The 14132-nt window shown below is 43.1% G+C and overlaps 1 protein-coding gene across 1 annotated transcript in view; it reads right to left on the reverse strand.

Moving 5' to 3' along the window:
* Nucleotides 1-14132, reverse strand: part of COL5A1 (collagen type V alpha 1 chain) — a 505662-nt gene that overhangs the window by 422737 nt on the left and 68793 nt on the right. The window contains exon 2 of the mRNA XM_068102230.2: nucleotides 2406-2573. Within this exon, the coding sequence (XP_067958331.1) occupies nucleotides 2406-2573 (168 nt within the window). The remainder of the gene's footprint in view (nucleotides 1-2405; nucleotides 2574-14132) is intronic.

The following is a 14132-nucleotide window of genomic DNA, read 5'->3' on the forward strand; positions in this document are numbered from 1 at the left end:
CCACTTTTTTTTTTGGAAATACTGACTTCTTTCTTTCCTGGAAGTTCTAGCAGTGTCCATGTGTTTTATGCTTTACCACCCACCACCCCCACCCACTCTTCTCCTCCACAACCCCCCCCCCCCCCCCACCCCTCCGCCCACCTTCCCATGCCTCCTCCCCCCAAGTCCTCTCCCTCCCACAGATCTTCCGTTGTCCCTGTTCTCTGCTGTTGTACTTGTGTGCTTCCCTCTCTCTTCCAATCTTGTCTCCCGCTCCCTGTATTGTATGTTTTGTGTGTCCGTTTTTTTGTTTTTTTGTGATTGATGTTAGCTCTTACCCGAGACTCGATCTTGTATACAAAAAAAAAATCCTTTTGAAACGACAATGAAAGCTCAATTTTGAGGACTTCTGAGAGTTGTCACCAAGTCCCAAAGTTTCCTCGTTTTGAGTATTCCTCCAACTGAAAAGCACAATCCAATACTAAAATTGCCAATAGCAGTCTCTAAAACCAGATTAGGTGGTGAAATGGTATGAGTGTCTTCTCCTTAGTCTGGGAGGTCGGTGGTTAAAACCCCGGCCGAGTCATACCAAAGACTTTCGAAATGGTACATGCTGCTTCCTTGCTTGAAATTCAGCATTTTAAAAGGATAAGAGCAAGGACAAAGAACCATAGATTGACATCCGTGGGGAGGAGGCCATTTCTCCTTTGGGCATGCCCAGCTGAGTGCGGTGAGAAAGGCGGCACCATTGTTGACGTCCCTGGTACCGAGTTCCCCAAGAAATGATGGCACTTCCCCCAAGCTCAGTAGCTCTTTGTCTCATCTTTCCTACGTAATCAACACTCTCTGGAGTTAGAACCACATGATCCATGCATGCCATCTACAACAACACAACATGCATTTTAAGGCCATTTTCCCTGCTAGCGCAGGGGTTAGCCTTGCGGTCCCCATGACAATCTTCTCCATTTTGCCCTATTTTCTGCATCTCCCCTTGTTAACCCCCTTGCCCGCATTTATTCTTCCACCATCTTTAGCCAAGTCTTTGTCGGTCTTCCCCATCCTCTACTTCCTTCTACATTCATTTCCATCACTCTTCTCAACCAGTCACTTTCATCCTTCCTCAACACATGACCAAACCATCTCAACCTGTTCCTCTTCACAGCATCAATCACAGGCTCTATTCCCATCATCTTTCGCAATTCATCATTTGTCTTCCTCTCTCTCAACGATACTCCACACATCCACCGAACCATTCGCATTTCCACCCTTTCCAACCTTCGTTGCTGCTCTACGTTCATTACCCATGTCTCGCTCCCATAAATCATAACACTTCTCACACATGCAGCATACACCTTTCCCTTCAGCTTCAATGACACTCCCCTCATCATCAGCACGCCACTCAGTTCCCGAAACTTCTTCCATGCACATCTCACTCTAGCAACCGTTGCCGAGTCTGAGCCACTTTCTCCATTCAGCATGTCTCCGAGGTAGCAAAATGTTTTCACACCTTCCAGCCTCATGCCGTCTCCAAGATCCAACTCAACATTTCCTCCATCTGCAGCTCCTTCTGTGCACACCTTACATTTGAATGTAGCTGCCACACTGGTAAATGACCCTCTCAGACCACTACATTTTTGATGAATCCACTCAGCGCACATTGTACATTGAATGGAGTTCACTCCGACACCCTTCCTGCACACAGCACACGGCCACTTCCCAGTTCTTTCCACCTCACCACATGCTTTACCACTTGCCATCACCTTCGTCTTTCCGATATTCACCTTCAGACCTTTTGTCTCCCTACATTCCATCCACTTGTTCATATTTTCCTTCAGTTCATCCATACTTTTTGTAATCAACACCAGATCATCTGCATATCATCTGCATATCATGATCATCTGCACCAGATCACCAGATCACCAGATCATGCATGCCATCTAGAAACAAAATATTTAAAATGAAATGTTTTTAAAAACAACTGACTTCTTTGTGGAATGCTGTTCTCAGATGTTGTTGAATATCTTTCATGTGTGCTGTTATTAACCAATATGGGTGTTCGATACCTGGATTGAATCCCATGACTTACCGATAATTATGCACACAGTGTGATGCTTTGATGCTGGTCGGCATTACTAATCTCAACCTGTTCCTCTTGGAACTCTGTAATGAAAATACATATGCAGTATATCCAAATTAATTAAACCTTAGATTATGGCCTTGATTAGAGTGTGCCTTGAATTTGAGAGAGCAATGACTTGCGTCGTACTATCCTTCCACGTCATCATGTTCATATCTTCCAATTCATTTGTTCAGGTTTAATCAAACCACGACTTGAGACTCTTCAACAGACTGTGCGCGGCTGCGGCCTGTAATCTGGAAGAATGAAGATTAAAGATTAGGCCAAGAAAGCAGGAATGTCAGCCTACCTGGGAACAACTGTTTTGTGGGAATGCTCAGCTGAGCGTCTTTTCCAACCCTGTAGGCCCTGTCAACTTTACGGTCATCTTTCCTGCTTGAGCAGAAGCCAATGGCTTGGGTGATTCCAGGTGGTCTGGAGGCAAAATCCAGTGCTTTCAGTACATCCACGGGCTCGCCTGTGGATGGGTAAAACAAAAAGAGTATAACAATTAGAATTAGGCCTCAAAACTTGACTGGATAACAATATCTGCCTCAAAACCACAGGCAACATTTTATATTAGTACACCTGTTTTTACATCACAATATATTCATATTTACAGGTGACTTCTATGATGTTGTTTATGCTTTATATTAGTATTTACCTGCCATGGAAAATGACTGAGTCAACCATCATCAAGGGAATGGAGGGAACATCTCAAGGAAAATGGCCATTTGGCCGAGGGATAAAATAATGTTTCACAATGGAACAAAACCCAAGGAGAAATATACCTGAAGGTATCTTGCCCTCTGTATCGAAGCAGACTGGTTTCCAATGGTCAACCTGAATAAGCTCAAGTAGACCACAACTACTTATTAAATGGCCCAAATTAATTTGTTGCCGCAAGTCTTTCATGCATGAACCGGCTAGCCGGGCCTGACGTTTAACTGAAGGTGACAGGAATTTGGAATTCAGCCATGGTCCTCTTTGCAAAAGACATTGTTGGATCTTGGAATGTCCACCGACTAGCAGATGGGGACACCCAGCTTAAAGCACATGTTGATACACTGCCCCACTTGAACAATACCAGGATGGCACTTTATACCTTGGTCAGGATTCAAAAACTGTGTGCATACTGAAACGAGTGTGCATACCTCTAGGCTACCCTACCAGCCCACGAGTAAGCTCGAGTCGAGCCGAGGATGAAAATCTTGAACATCATTCAACTGGTTCATGATGTTTCAGTGATGACCCAAGTATCCCTCTCAGCAAACGGGATACATCTGGTGATGAGGTCATTCAAGATGCCAGAGAACGGAATAGTGGTTGAAAAGTGCATTCTGGTGCTTGTTGAAAAAATGAGGCAACATTGGACTGGCTTTATAAGATTTGTTTTTAACAATATATAATTAGTCAGAAATGTAGTGATTTAATCTTTATTTTAAGCCATTTTTCATTGAGTGAGACATTGAAGGGTGTCTCCCCCGTCCCATTGACAAGATAGTATATTTCAATTCGAAAAAACACAAAGCAATCACAGTTTTTAACTTCACTTTTGTCAAAACTTAGCCAAATTGAAAAATTCTGCAAGGTTAAAGGTCAGCGTCACATAAAATCGTCATTTTTTAAATCTGATTGACCTGAAATTTAAAGAACATGCATATTGGGTCACTGAATTGGTTCTCCAATCAAAAGCTATAAGCCGATTTTTTTTTAGATCAAAAGGTCAAAGTTCAAGGTTGCGTAAAATCAATTTTCATTTTGTCTTTTTTAAAAACTGTTTTCGTTATTTTGAGCATTTAGAAGAAGACTTTAAAACTTTAAAAGAAGTCTTCAAAACATCTGTTCACCACAGTCTCTTATCTTCCCCCATCCAAAACCTTGATCTTTTCTACCCCCGTTAATTCACCCAAGATACACTTTTTTGAAATACCGACTTCTTTCCTGGAAGTCCTAGCAGTGTCCATGTGTTTTATACCTCTCCCACTCATCCCTACCCCACATCTTCCCCACACCTTCCCATGCCTACTCCCCCCAAACCTTCTCCCTCCCACAGATATCCCGATGTCCCTGCGCTCCATATTGTTCTCCCACTCTCTTTATCATATGTTTTATGTTTTATGTGTCAGCTTGTCTTTTTGTGATCAATGTTAGCTCTTGCACGAGCCTCGATCTTGTATACAAAAAAAGAGAAAAAAAAAGACAGACGTCTGAATACAAACGGACGTGGACGGGCTTTGCATTTTCAGATGCTTTCTAGTTCCCATTACTTTGAAAACCTAAGATAGTTCATAGAACACCTTAGCCCCACGCAGTCTTGAGAAAAAAGGACATGGCAAAAAGGACAAGCCCATCTGCGAGCTGCAGATTTGATTGGTCGAGATTATGTAAAATGCCAGATTATTTTCTCCAAGTACACTGAATGAAAGGATTTTGAAAGTGTCAAAAAGGAAATTTGTGTTCTACCATATTCAAGTGAATAATTATATTGAAATAAAATAAAGATTTTAAAGGTTGCACAAAAAACAAAATTCCAGAGGGTTACCCGCCATTGATGCAGCGTCTTTTAAACCACCTTGTTCAACAAGTCCCATTAATTATTCATACCGGTTGTTTGTGTCCTTTGTGATGTCCCTAAAAACAGTAAGTGTTTCTGTCTGGATGATTTTCAATTTTGTTTGACTGCCATCTAACAGACAGACTGAAGCAATTGTTTTACCGTGGCAGGCGCATGCGCGCTCGGGATGAGACTCCACACAATTTGCGAAATTCAGAGCCAAAGTACTGCTAAACTGTAGGTTTGTGTTCCGATTTGCGCTCCACATTGTTTAAAATATTTCATTCAACTGAAATCAAGTTCCTCGATCATGGACTGACGTCTGTCAGGCACACAGTGAACCAATCATTTGACCCCCGCTAAGTGCGATGTGTGTGGGGTAAAAAACTTTGAAAGGCTGGCAGGATGGCCAAGAGGTACACTTGCCTCTAAGCAGTCTAGCCTGGGTTTGAATTCCGACACAGCTATAAAACTGTCATCCTGGTGTTTCACCTTAATGGTGAAACACCAGGATGTGTGCGCTGTGTGCACACATTCGCACGCATTCATCGATGTGTGCGCTGTCCCTCGGATGGACATTAATCTAGGCGTCACATCTGATTGCATCAGTTGGTAGACCTTAAAGACCCCACGCCGTAGGGGCGGACTGACAGTATTCTGAGCCCTCGGGCAGGGGTCTTTGGGCCCTGTTAGATAAAATTTTTGAATGACACGGTGCGAAATAAACGTTTAGCAAAACCACCATTTGTACATAAATATGCAGAATAATAACGAGATCGTGAATTAAAAACAAATACTATACACTAATTTTATGAACCAGAAACTGGTGCACCTCGTGTTGCAGAATACAGACCATACATTACAGTCCAAAGCATCATGGAATGTTTAGTAGTTAAGTATATAATATGGCAAAAGTCATGATAAGTTGTCTGAAACAGTACACCATGTAATAAATTGCACACAAGGACTAAATTAGTATTTGTCCATGTCATTTCCATGAAAAATTTGCCAAAAAAAACAAATGTTCACTTTCATTCTTTCTTTTTGAACACGGGCCCCTTGATGGCCTTGGTCCTCGGTCGGTACCCAAATGCCCGACTGCTCAGTCCGCCCCTGCCTCACGGTGTCCTTGCAAAGAATATGTGACCTATCTCCAGCACTCTGGGGATATTACAAATTAAATTAATTTACAAAAATATTTTACAAATTTTGCTTCGAACCCAGAGGGGGAACATCATCAGCAACAAAGCTGTGCCCCAGGCAAATGATGCTACAGACAGCCATGTGCTCCGCACGAATGAAGAACAATACAAAGAAGAAGAAGAAATGGACAATAGACAAGTCAAGATACTCCTTTGTCTGACCAAAATATTGAATCGGTTCTGCCACCTTGACTATAAAATGTTTCTTTAAGCACCAGATAAGGATGATAGAATATCAGAAGTGAGTTTTCACTGAAAACACAATCCGGGCATACAATGCACAAATCCCAAAATCCGAACCTATCAGAAAAAAATCAGAATCAGTTCCCAATGGAACAAGGTAAATGTGCAAATAATTTGTTTAATGCTTCTTAAGACTTTTATACAAAGTGGTATCAATCGCGCTCAAGCGTACTTTCCCTCGACTCGACCGTATATATGGTCGCAAGTTAACTGCGACAGGATAAACGGATACCATCAAGTGTCCTCGATTGTGAATCCAGCACAATCTTATTGGCTCACATGATGGCTCAGAGGGAAGCTACACATCATGAAGCTATCAAGTCTGAATTTGATTCCTTGCCTGACTAAAAACGGACATCCTGATGATTATCAGGCAGAGCATTCCATCATTAGCAGCATTCATATGACAATATGAATGTCCAAGCTAACCGAGTTACAATGTACAGCGAGACCAGCAAAGCACTTTTCTTCATAATAATGAGTTCGCTCACAGGGAACTTTAACACAGGAGGCCATGAGGCAAGCCTGTGGAAAGGTCGCCAACCTATGGTTGTGCTCTATCCTTTTCGAATGCTGTGCATCAAGCAAGGAAGCAGCACGTACCATTTCAAAGTGTTTGGTTTGATTCGGCCGGGGTTCAACCCACTGACCTCCCGGACTCAGAGAGGATGCTCTCACCAATAGGCCACCATCATGCATCTAAATGAGCCTGTCTCAGATGTGCAACACACATAATTACTTGTTCTTATTTACGTATTGGCTATTAGTCGCTGTAATTTCACAAGATCACCGTACTCTCATGGACTTTGCGCAATTTTACTATAATATTCCACAAAATGAAATATTGAAGGAGGTTGGTGTTATGGGATCAGTTCCCAATAAATATCATACCTTGGTCAGGAGACAAGGAGATGGCATCGTTTTATTTTTATGAGCTGCGTTATCAATACACCGACCATGATGTCGGATCTACCGTCAGGCCATCATCAACCCCAAAACGCTTCTCTTGGCAACATGTGATGAACCTTGTAACGGTGATGCCAACATTTGTTTAGACACTCCCAACGCCAATTTGGCCTGAAGGTCTGGCCTAGTCTCTGAATGATTAGTGTGGAGAGCTTCATTGACAAATAGAATAGGATAACGTAACGGATACAAGCTCTATCCTGTGTCATCTATTTGGCCCTCTTGGGTTGTGATATGCAGGAAAAAGCGCCGAATGAGTATGCTATCCTTAGGCTAGGATCTTAAGCTGTTTGGCCTATCTCCTGTTATGCATTACATGTTGAAGATTCTATGGTAGCTTTCATAAGGAGTAGGCTCTTGTGTGACAATTCCTGAACCAAATTACAAAAGTATTGATCTGGTTGAGGACTGCTTCATAGTACAGAAAAGTCCATAGTACAGAAACGGATGCTGAGACAGCAACCACACAGCAACCACACTCCGAGAGAGCAAGCAACGTAACCCGATGTCAAGGAATCTCCAGGAAGACATTACAAACAAACATACACACATACATACATACATACATACATACATACATACATACATACATATACAATATACATACAAATACATACAAATACACACACACCATCTGTGATACTAGTTTTTATCCTACCTTAATTGCAATTCAACATCCTTTCTATAATCAAAAGTAGTGACATCAACGACACTACCAACATACTGTAGGTGTTACAAACACCTGTATTACCATGAACAATGACAACCAACAATTGTACAGAAATTGAGCATCAAGCAAGGAAGCATTTGAACATCTTTGGTATGACTTGGCCAGCGTCGGAATCAAACTGCCGACCTAGCAGGCTTGGAGCGGATCCTCAACCCACTTTCGACATTAATTTTGTTTAAACAGTGGTTAATGTCATCCCAATAAGAGATATATCCCACAGCAAAGAACATCAAGGGGTTTCTAAGAAAGATCCCAACAGGTGCTGAGAAATTCCACGCTGTCTTGAGAAGCTTGGACATGGGTAGGGTCTACGAGCGGCAAAGCTGATTGATCGTGATGACGTAAAATGGCCATAATATTTTTCCAAGTACAGTGCTGCTAAACAGAAGGGTTTTGAAAGTACCAGAAAGGCGATTTGTGTCCTACAGTATTCGAGCATATAATTCAATTTAAATAAAATAGGGGTTTTAAAGGGTCGCAGAAGAGGGGGAGAGAGGGGAGAGAAAGGGGAGGATGTGAGGAAGGCGAGAGAGAGATATGTTGGAGAGACAGAGAGGAGGGAGAGAGGTGAGAAAGAGGGTGAAGAGGGGGAGGAATGGGAAGGGGGGAGTAATTTCTGCAGATATGACACCCAGTTTAACGTCCATCTGAGGGACAGCACGCACATTGATGAATCACCCTGGAAGTGAAACCCCGAAATGACTGTTTATAGTTGAGTCAGGATTTAAACCCAGGCTAGACAGTTTAGAACAAGTGTGCATACCTCTCAGCCATCCTGTAGTGGTGTGTGGATTCATTGCTTTGTAGCCACTGAAAACATTTTTCAATTAACTTTTGAACTCATAGTTCACTTGTCTCATTGCTTTACTAATTGTAATCTCAAATTAATTTTACTTTCCTCACTCTGGGGATGTCCCCATAGAGAACCGAGCAACAGTATTGAATGCCATGGAAGCTTATGGAGAACAAAGTTTGTGAAGTACTCGCCAAGTGGCTGAAACACTCAAGCAAGCACTCCAATGAAACGGTTGAAGAATACTTTGTTTACTAAATATATATGTTTCTATTTACATATGTCAAAGTGACGGGTGGTATAATGAAAGCAGACAGATCAGACAAAAAAGCGAAACTTTGAGTACTAAATAAATTGCACAACATTTTCATTGGGCAAGACAACAAATGAATGTCCAAGGCAGGCAGGTGCGGCCTGAACTTTATACATTGATCGTTGAATTTTTTTTATTGTGTTTAGCAGAGGGACAGTGTGGGTACTTTTGCTGAGTATCGCCATGCCTTGCAAACAAATAACCAAGCGGTTTAAACACCCAAGCCACCACTCCGACGAAACAGTTAAAGAAACTTTTAAAAAACAAAACGTTGAAAAAACAAAATTAAACTTTATCACCTTAACATTGGCTTGAATGTCAATTTGTAATTTCATTTTCAATAAAGAACGACCACTGTGATAATAAACGTCAATTACACAGCTATCGACTGTATCGCCATACAGTATAAACAAACATACATACATGTTGGAGAGACAGAGAGGAAGGAGAGAGATGGGAAAGAGAGTGAAGAGGGCGAGAAGTGGGAAAGGGGGGAGTATATACCTAAAGAAAAGGTATCGATACAAACATCGGTTGATAAGGAACAGCTAGCTTGGCAAGCGACCAGCGATGTATTCTGTTTTACAAACGTCACATACCTCTACAAAATCGAGTATGGAGGCAACATGTGTGCCATATTGCTTGCCAGGAATGAATTGTCACATTAGTAGAAAACATTTATTTTATTTTGTTCTTTATGATGGCGACATTTAAAAAAAAAAATGAGGTCGAGGCTCATATAAGTGCGAGTTTATGGAGTATGTGAACTAACAGTTGGGGTTGGGAGGTGGGGGGGATGTATTCAGCAATTTGTAGGGATCAAGATCAGCGATGTATGTCATGATTCGTAGGTATGAAGCTCTATCGTGCAGAAACCATTACGACTTGCTCCCAAGCAAGGCATTTTTTTTTCTTCGGCTGAAACAAAAGACCCCTACGGGGTGAACGCAGGCTGACCAAGGATTAAACCTGCTTTCGTTTAAATTTAATAAGCCCATTAAATATCTGAAAAAGGGGTGTTTAAATTTACCCAAATACACAGTTTTCATTCATGCACCCTCTTGAAGTACCCTCAATGTGAATGCAAAGTTTCGAGCCAGTAGGTTTCATGGTTTCGGATTTATAGAAGAGACAAACTGACTGGCACATGTGACAGTTGACTGACACACACACACTATAGTATTATTATTATTATAGATTATTATTATTATTATTATTATTATAGATGGCCATATTATTATTATAGATAATACATTGTTGAAAGCTTGATATATGACTTCCCATTATAAGCGTTTTGGCACCTTTGGCCATATAAGCATCCAAGATTTTATACCACCCTCAGTTAATCAGGCCCGATAGATGGACCAGATCTACTCAGTGCCAGAAACAAGGTGAGGCAAGGTGAAACTTCATGTCCATAACAGAAATACAAGAACATGAGGCAGACATCACAACATTATGTACCATGTTTCCCCCCCACCACCCAACCCCAACTGTCAGTTCACATACTCCATAAACTCGCACTTCTATGAGCCTCGACCTCATAAACATATTTTTTTAATGTCCCCATCATAAAGAAAAAAATGAAATAAATGTTTTCTACTAATGTGACAATTAATTCCTGGCAAACAATATGGCCCACATGTTGCCTCCACACTCGATTTTATAGAGGTAAGTGACGTTTGTAAAACATTAAATGTGTCTTACAACGACCAAGTGCTGTGTGTACATCAAAGTAAGAGAAAAGTGGTGGTTGCTGCAGCGCATTAAGTGACCATGAAAAAGACAAGTAATTAAATAATGAATTTTTTGCAGTGTTTGAAGGGCAAAGTCGGGCTAGGCAAGACCATAGGTTTACCACCACGAAAAGCACCTCTGTAGTTCGTGTCTTTGGTGTCAGTGTTAGCCTGGGATCTTGTAAATAAGAAAGTACAATGCAAAGAACCGCCATATCTGTTGGCCATTACCAAGCAGACCGGAGTCAACAAAGCTCATTTCCAGACTTTTAAACTCCGAGGCACATCATGGGCTGGCATGAGTTGCAAGGCGGTGTTGCACTCGCTTTCGAGCATTCTTGTCTGGGTTTGATTCCAGACACGATTCTAAACCGTCATCCCGGTGTTTCACAGACACGGTTCTGCCTCGATGAGTATGTTGTCCTTTGGAGGAGACGTTAAGTTGACTGTCAATTCCGCTCGCATTAACTGGTAGATGTCAGAGATCTTAGTGTAACGATTTCATAACTAAAACGGGCACTCGGTACAATCCCACTGATAGGCTAGATCTGGATCCCGACCTGAACCAAAATCGAATCGGCTTGTTCTCGTCACCTGGCCAACTCATCCACCAAGTTTTGTCAAAATAAAAAATAAAAATAAATAACAATCTGTCCATACCTTCTTGAAGTAACATATGCTATATATTGTTTTGGCCCCATTTCTCAATGGTGAAGAATCATTTGAAAACTTTAAAAATTTTTATCGTTTCCGGATCCGATATCAGATCTTCCCCGTATGGAGGAGGAAAGGATGTGCCATTCCACGGATAAATTCCAAATTCCTGCCCTGATCTATGGGGGCACTGCTTCGGTAGCATAGCGTGTCCTAAAAAATGATGCAACCAATTTTTTAGCAGTGAAATTAGCATGTAGGGAACTCACAAACATGATACCCATCAGTGAAAGAAAAGGTATATTTGGCTATTTGCGTCAACTGTGATGGCCATTTCCATATTTATTATGGTGAATAGTCAACCATCGAGCCGCCAGAAGTAAACAACTTGAGCAAATGAGTGCGATGAGACATAAGTAATGACATTTTGAAGCTGATGTCAAACACAAATATTTTCCAGGCTCCAATGGCAAGGGGCTGTCAGTTATGATCCCAAGCATAGTACAGTCTGTCAGGATGTCGCAGAGGCACTTACTGTTGAGCTGTCTCGTCTGAGATTCGTTCTCTAACCAACTAATAACTGTCCCACAATAGTGCTTCACAACCTTGGAGTTGTATCACAAAGTGTGCCATCACTTGGACCGACATTAAATAAAATGTGTACAAGTGGAACGAGCCTTTCATGTACAGTAATCGATTATCGCAGGCAACCTGAACAAATTACAAATTCCCTCTTGAATGATTTCTGGGAAGGAAACAGCAAACCGCCTGGCACAGCCATACCGCCCGGCAAGGCCATACTGCCCGGCAAGGCCATACCGCCCCGCATGGCCATACCAGCCGGCACGGCCATACCGCCCGGCACGGCCAGACCGCCCCGGACGGCCATACCGCCCCGCACGGCCATACTGCCTAGGCACGGCCATACCGCCCGGCACGGCCATACCGCCCCAAAAGGCCATACCGCCCCAAAAGGCCATACCGCCCCGCAAGGCCATACTGCCTAGGCATGGCCATACCACCCCGCACGGCCATACCGCCTAGGCACGGCCATACCGCCCGGCACGGCCATACTGCCCCAAAAGGCCATACCGCCCCGCATAGCCATACCACCCCGCATGGCCATACTGCCCCAAAAGGCCATACCGCCCCGCAAGGCCATACTGCCTAGGCATGGCCATACCGCCCGCATGGCCATACCGCCCCAAAAGGCCATACCGCCCCGCGAGGCCATACTGCCTAGGCATGGCCATACCACCCCGCACGGCCATACCGCCTAGGCACAGCCATACCGCCTGGCAAGGCCATACCGCCCCGCATGGCCATACCGCCCCGCATGGCCATACCGCCCCGCATGGCCATACCGCCCCAAAAGGCCATACTGCCTAGGCATGGCTATACCGCCCCGCACGGCCATACTGCCTAGGCATGGCCATACCACCCTGCACGGCCATACCGCCCCACACGGCCATACCGCCCCACACGGCCATACCGCCCCACACGGCCATACCGCCCCACACGGCCATACCGCCCCACACGGCCATACCGCCCCGCACGGCCATATCGCCAGGCACAGGCATACCGCCAGGCACCACCATACCGCCAGGTACAGGCATACCGCCTTGGCACGGCCATACCGCCAGGCACAGGCATACCGCCAGGCACAGACATACTAGGCACGACTTACTCTGATGCTGTCCCTGTTACTTGGCAATCTAAACTACTCAAAACACATAGACCATAATACACTTACCACAGTCTAGCTATGGATCCCCCCTTCCATGTAAAAATGTATTGTTGCGGCTTTGGGAGACCGCTAAGAAATAATGACAACCACCATACAGGTCCCTTAGAATAATTATTTCATAGCAGAACATTATCTTAGTCCCTTACCCATATATGGGTTACTGCCTAGCATATCCATACCCATATACTGCCTAGCATATCCAAACCACCCAGCTCAGCCAAACCATCCAGCACAGCTATAGCGCCTGGCAAAGCTTTTCCCAGAGAAGCTTCGGCAACACTGACGCTCTGTAAAGGGAATGGGATGATGATGATGATGATGATAATGATGATGATGGTGATGATGGATGATGTTGTTTCATTCTTCGATGGAGGCAAATCACGACAGATGAGGGTGTACGATTACAATAGTTAAAAACTGAATCACCCATATTTCCAGCAAATTCTACTCGTAATATTTACTGGAACGTTTAGAAAAAAAATGAAATAAACTCAATTCTACAGATTACTATACAGATTCATGAATTCCACAACTGTCCAAGGCCTATGACAAGGTATCAGATCTCAACTTTTCATCTCTAAACTACAGTCCTAAATCAGTATAGAAAATGGAAATTGCTATAAATCCTGAAAATCAATAAAACAAAGCAGGAAAGTGAGGTGCTTCATCTGTTCTTGTCATTGTGTGATGCCAGAGTCTGCATGCTGCAGCCAGATAAGCATCCGCTGCACTGTCGAACAGGAAACAACATTTTTTCTACATCTGCTGGGCTCATGGAAGAGTACTTCTGAGGAAATAACGACAGGACAAAGAATTTTTTTTTTTTAAGATGAAGAGTTTAAGAAAAAAAAAAAACGAGTTTTTCCTAACCCTCAAAGCAGGCCAGATGGTGAGGGCAATTGTGAAACGTAATCCTTGTGCAATGTTTTTGACGTTATTGATTCTGGAGGAGTATTGCTATGGTAATCTATGTTTATTTACTGGATTAATGCCAGGACCAGTGAGAGTGAGAGTGAGAGAGAGAGAGAGAGAGAGAGAGAGAGGCCTTGCAAAAGTTTTGTAAAAATCAATGGTACATTTTAATGCGCACTCATAC

This window comes from Myxine glutinosa, chromosome 13 (assembly GCF_964187855.1).
Source record: "Myxine glutinosa chromosome 13, kmMyxGlut1.1, whole genome shotgun sequence".
In the NCBI taxonomy this organism is placed as follows: Eukaryota; Metazoa; Chordata; class Myxini; order Myxiniformes; family Myxinidae; genus Myxine; species Myxine glutinosa.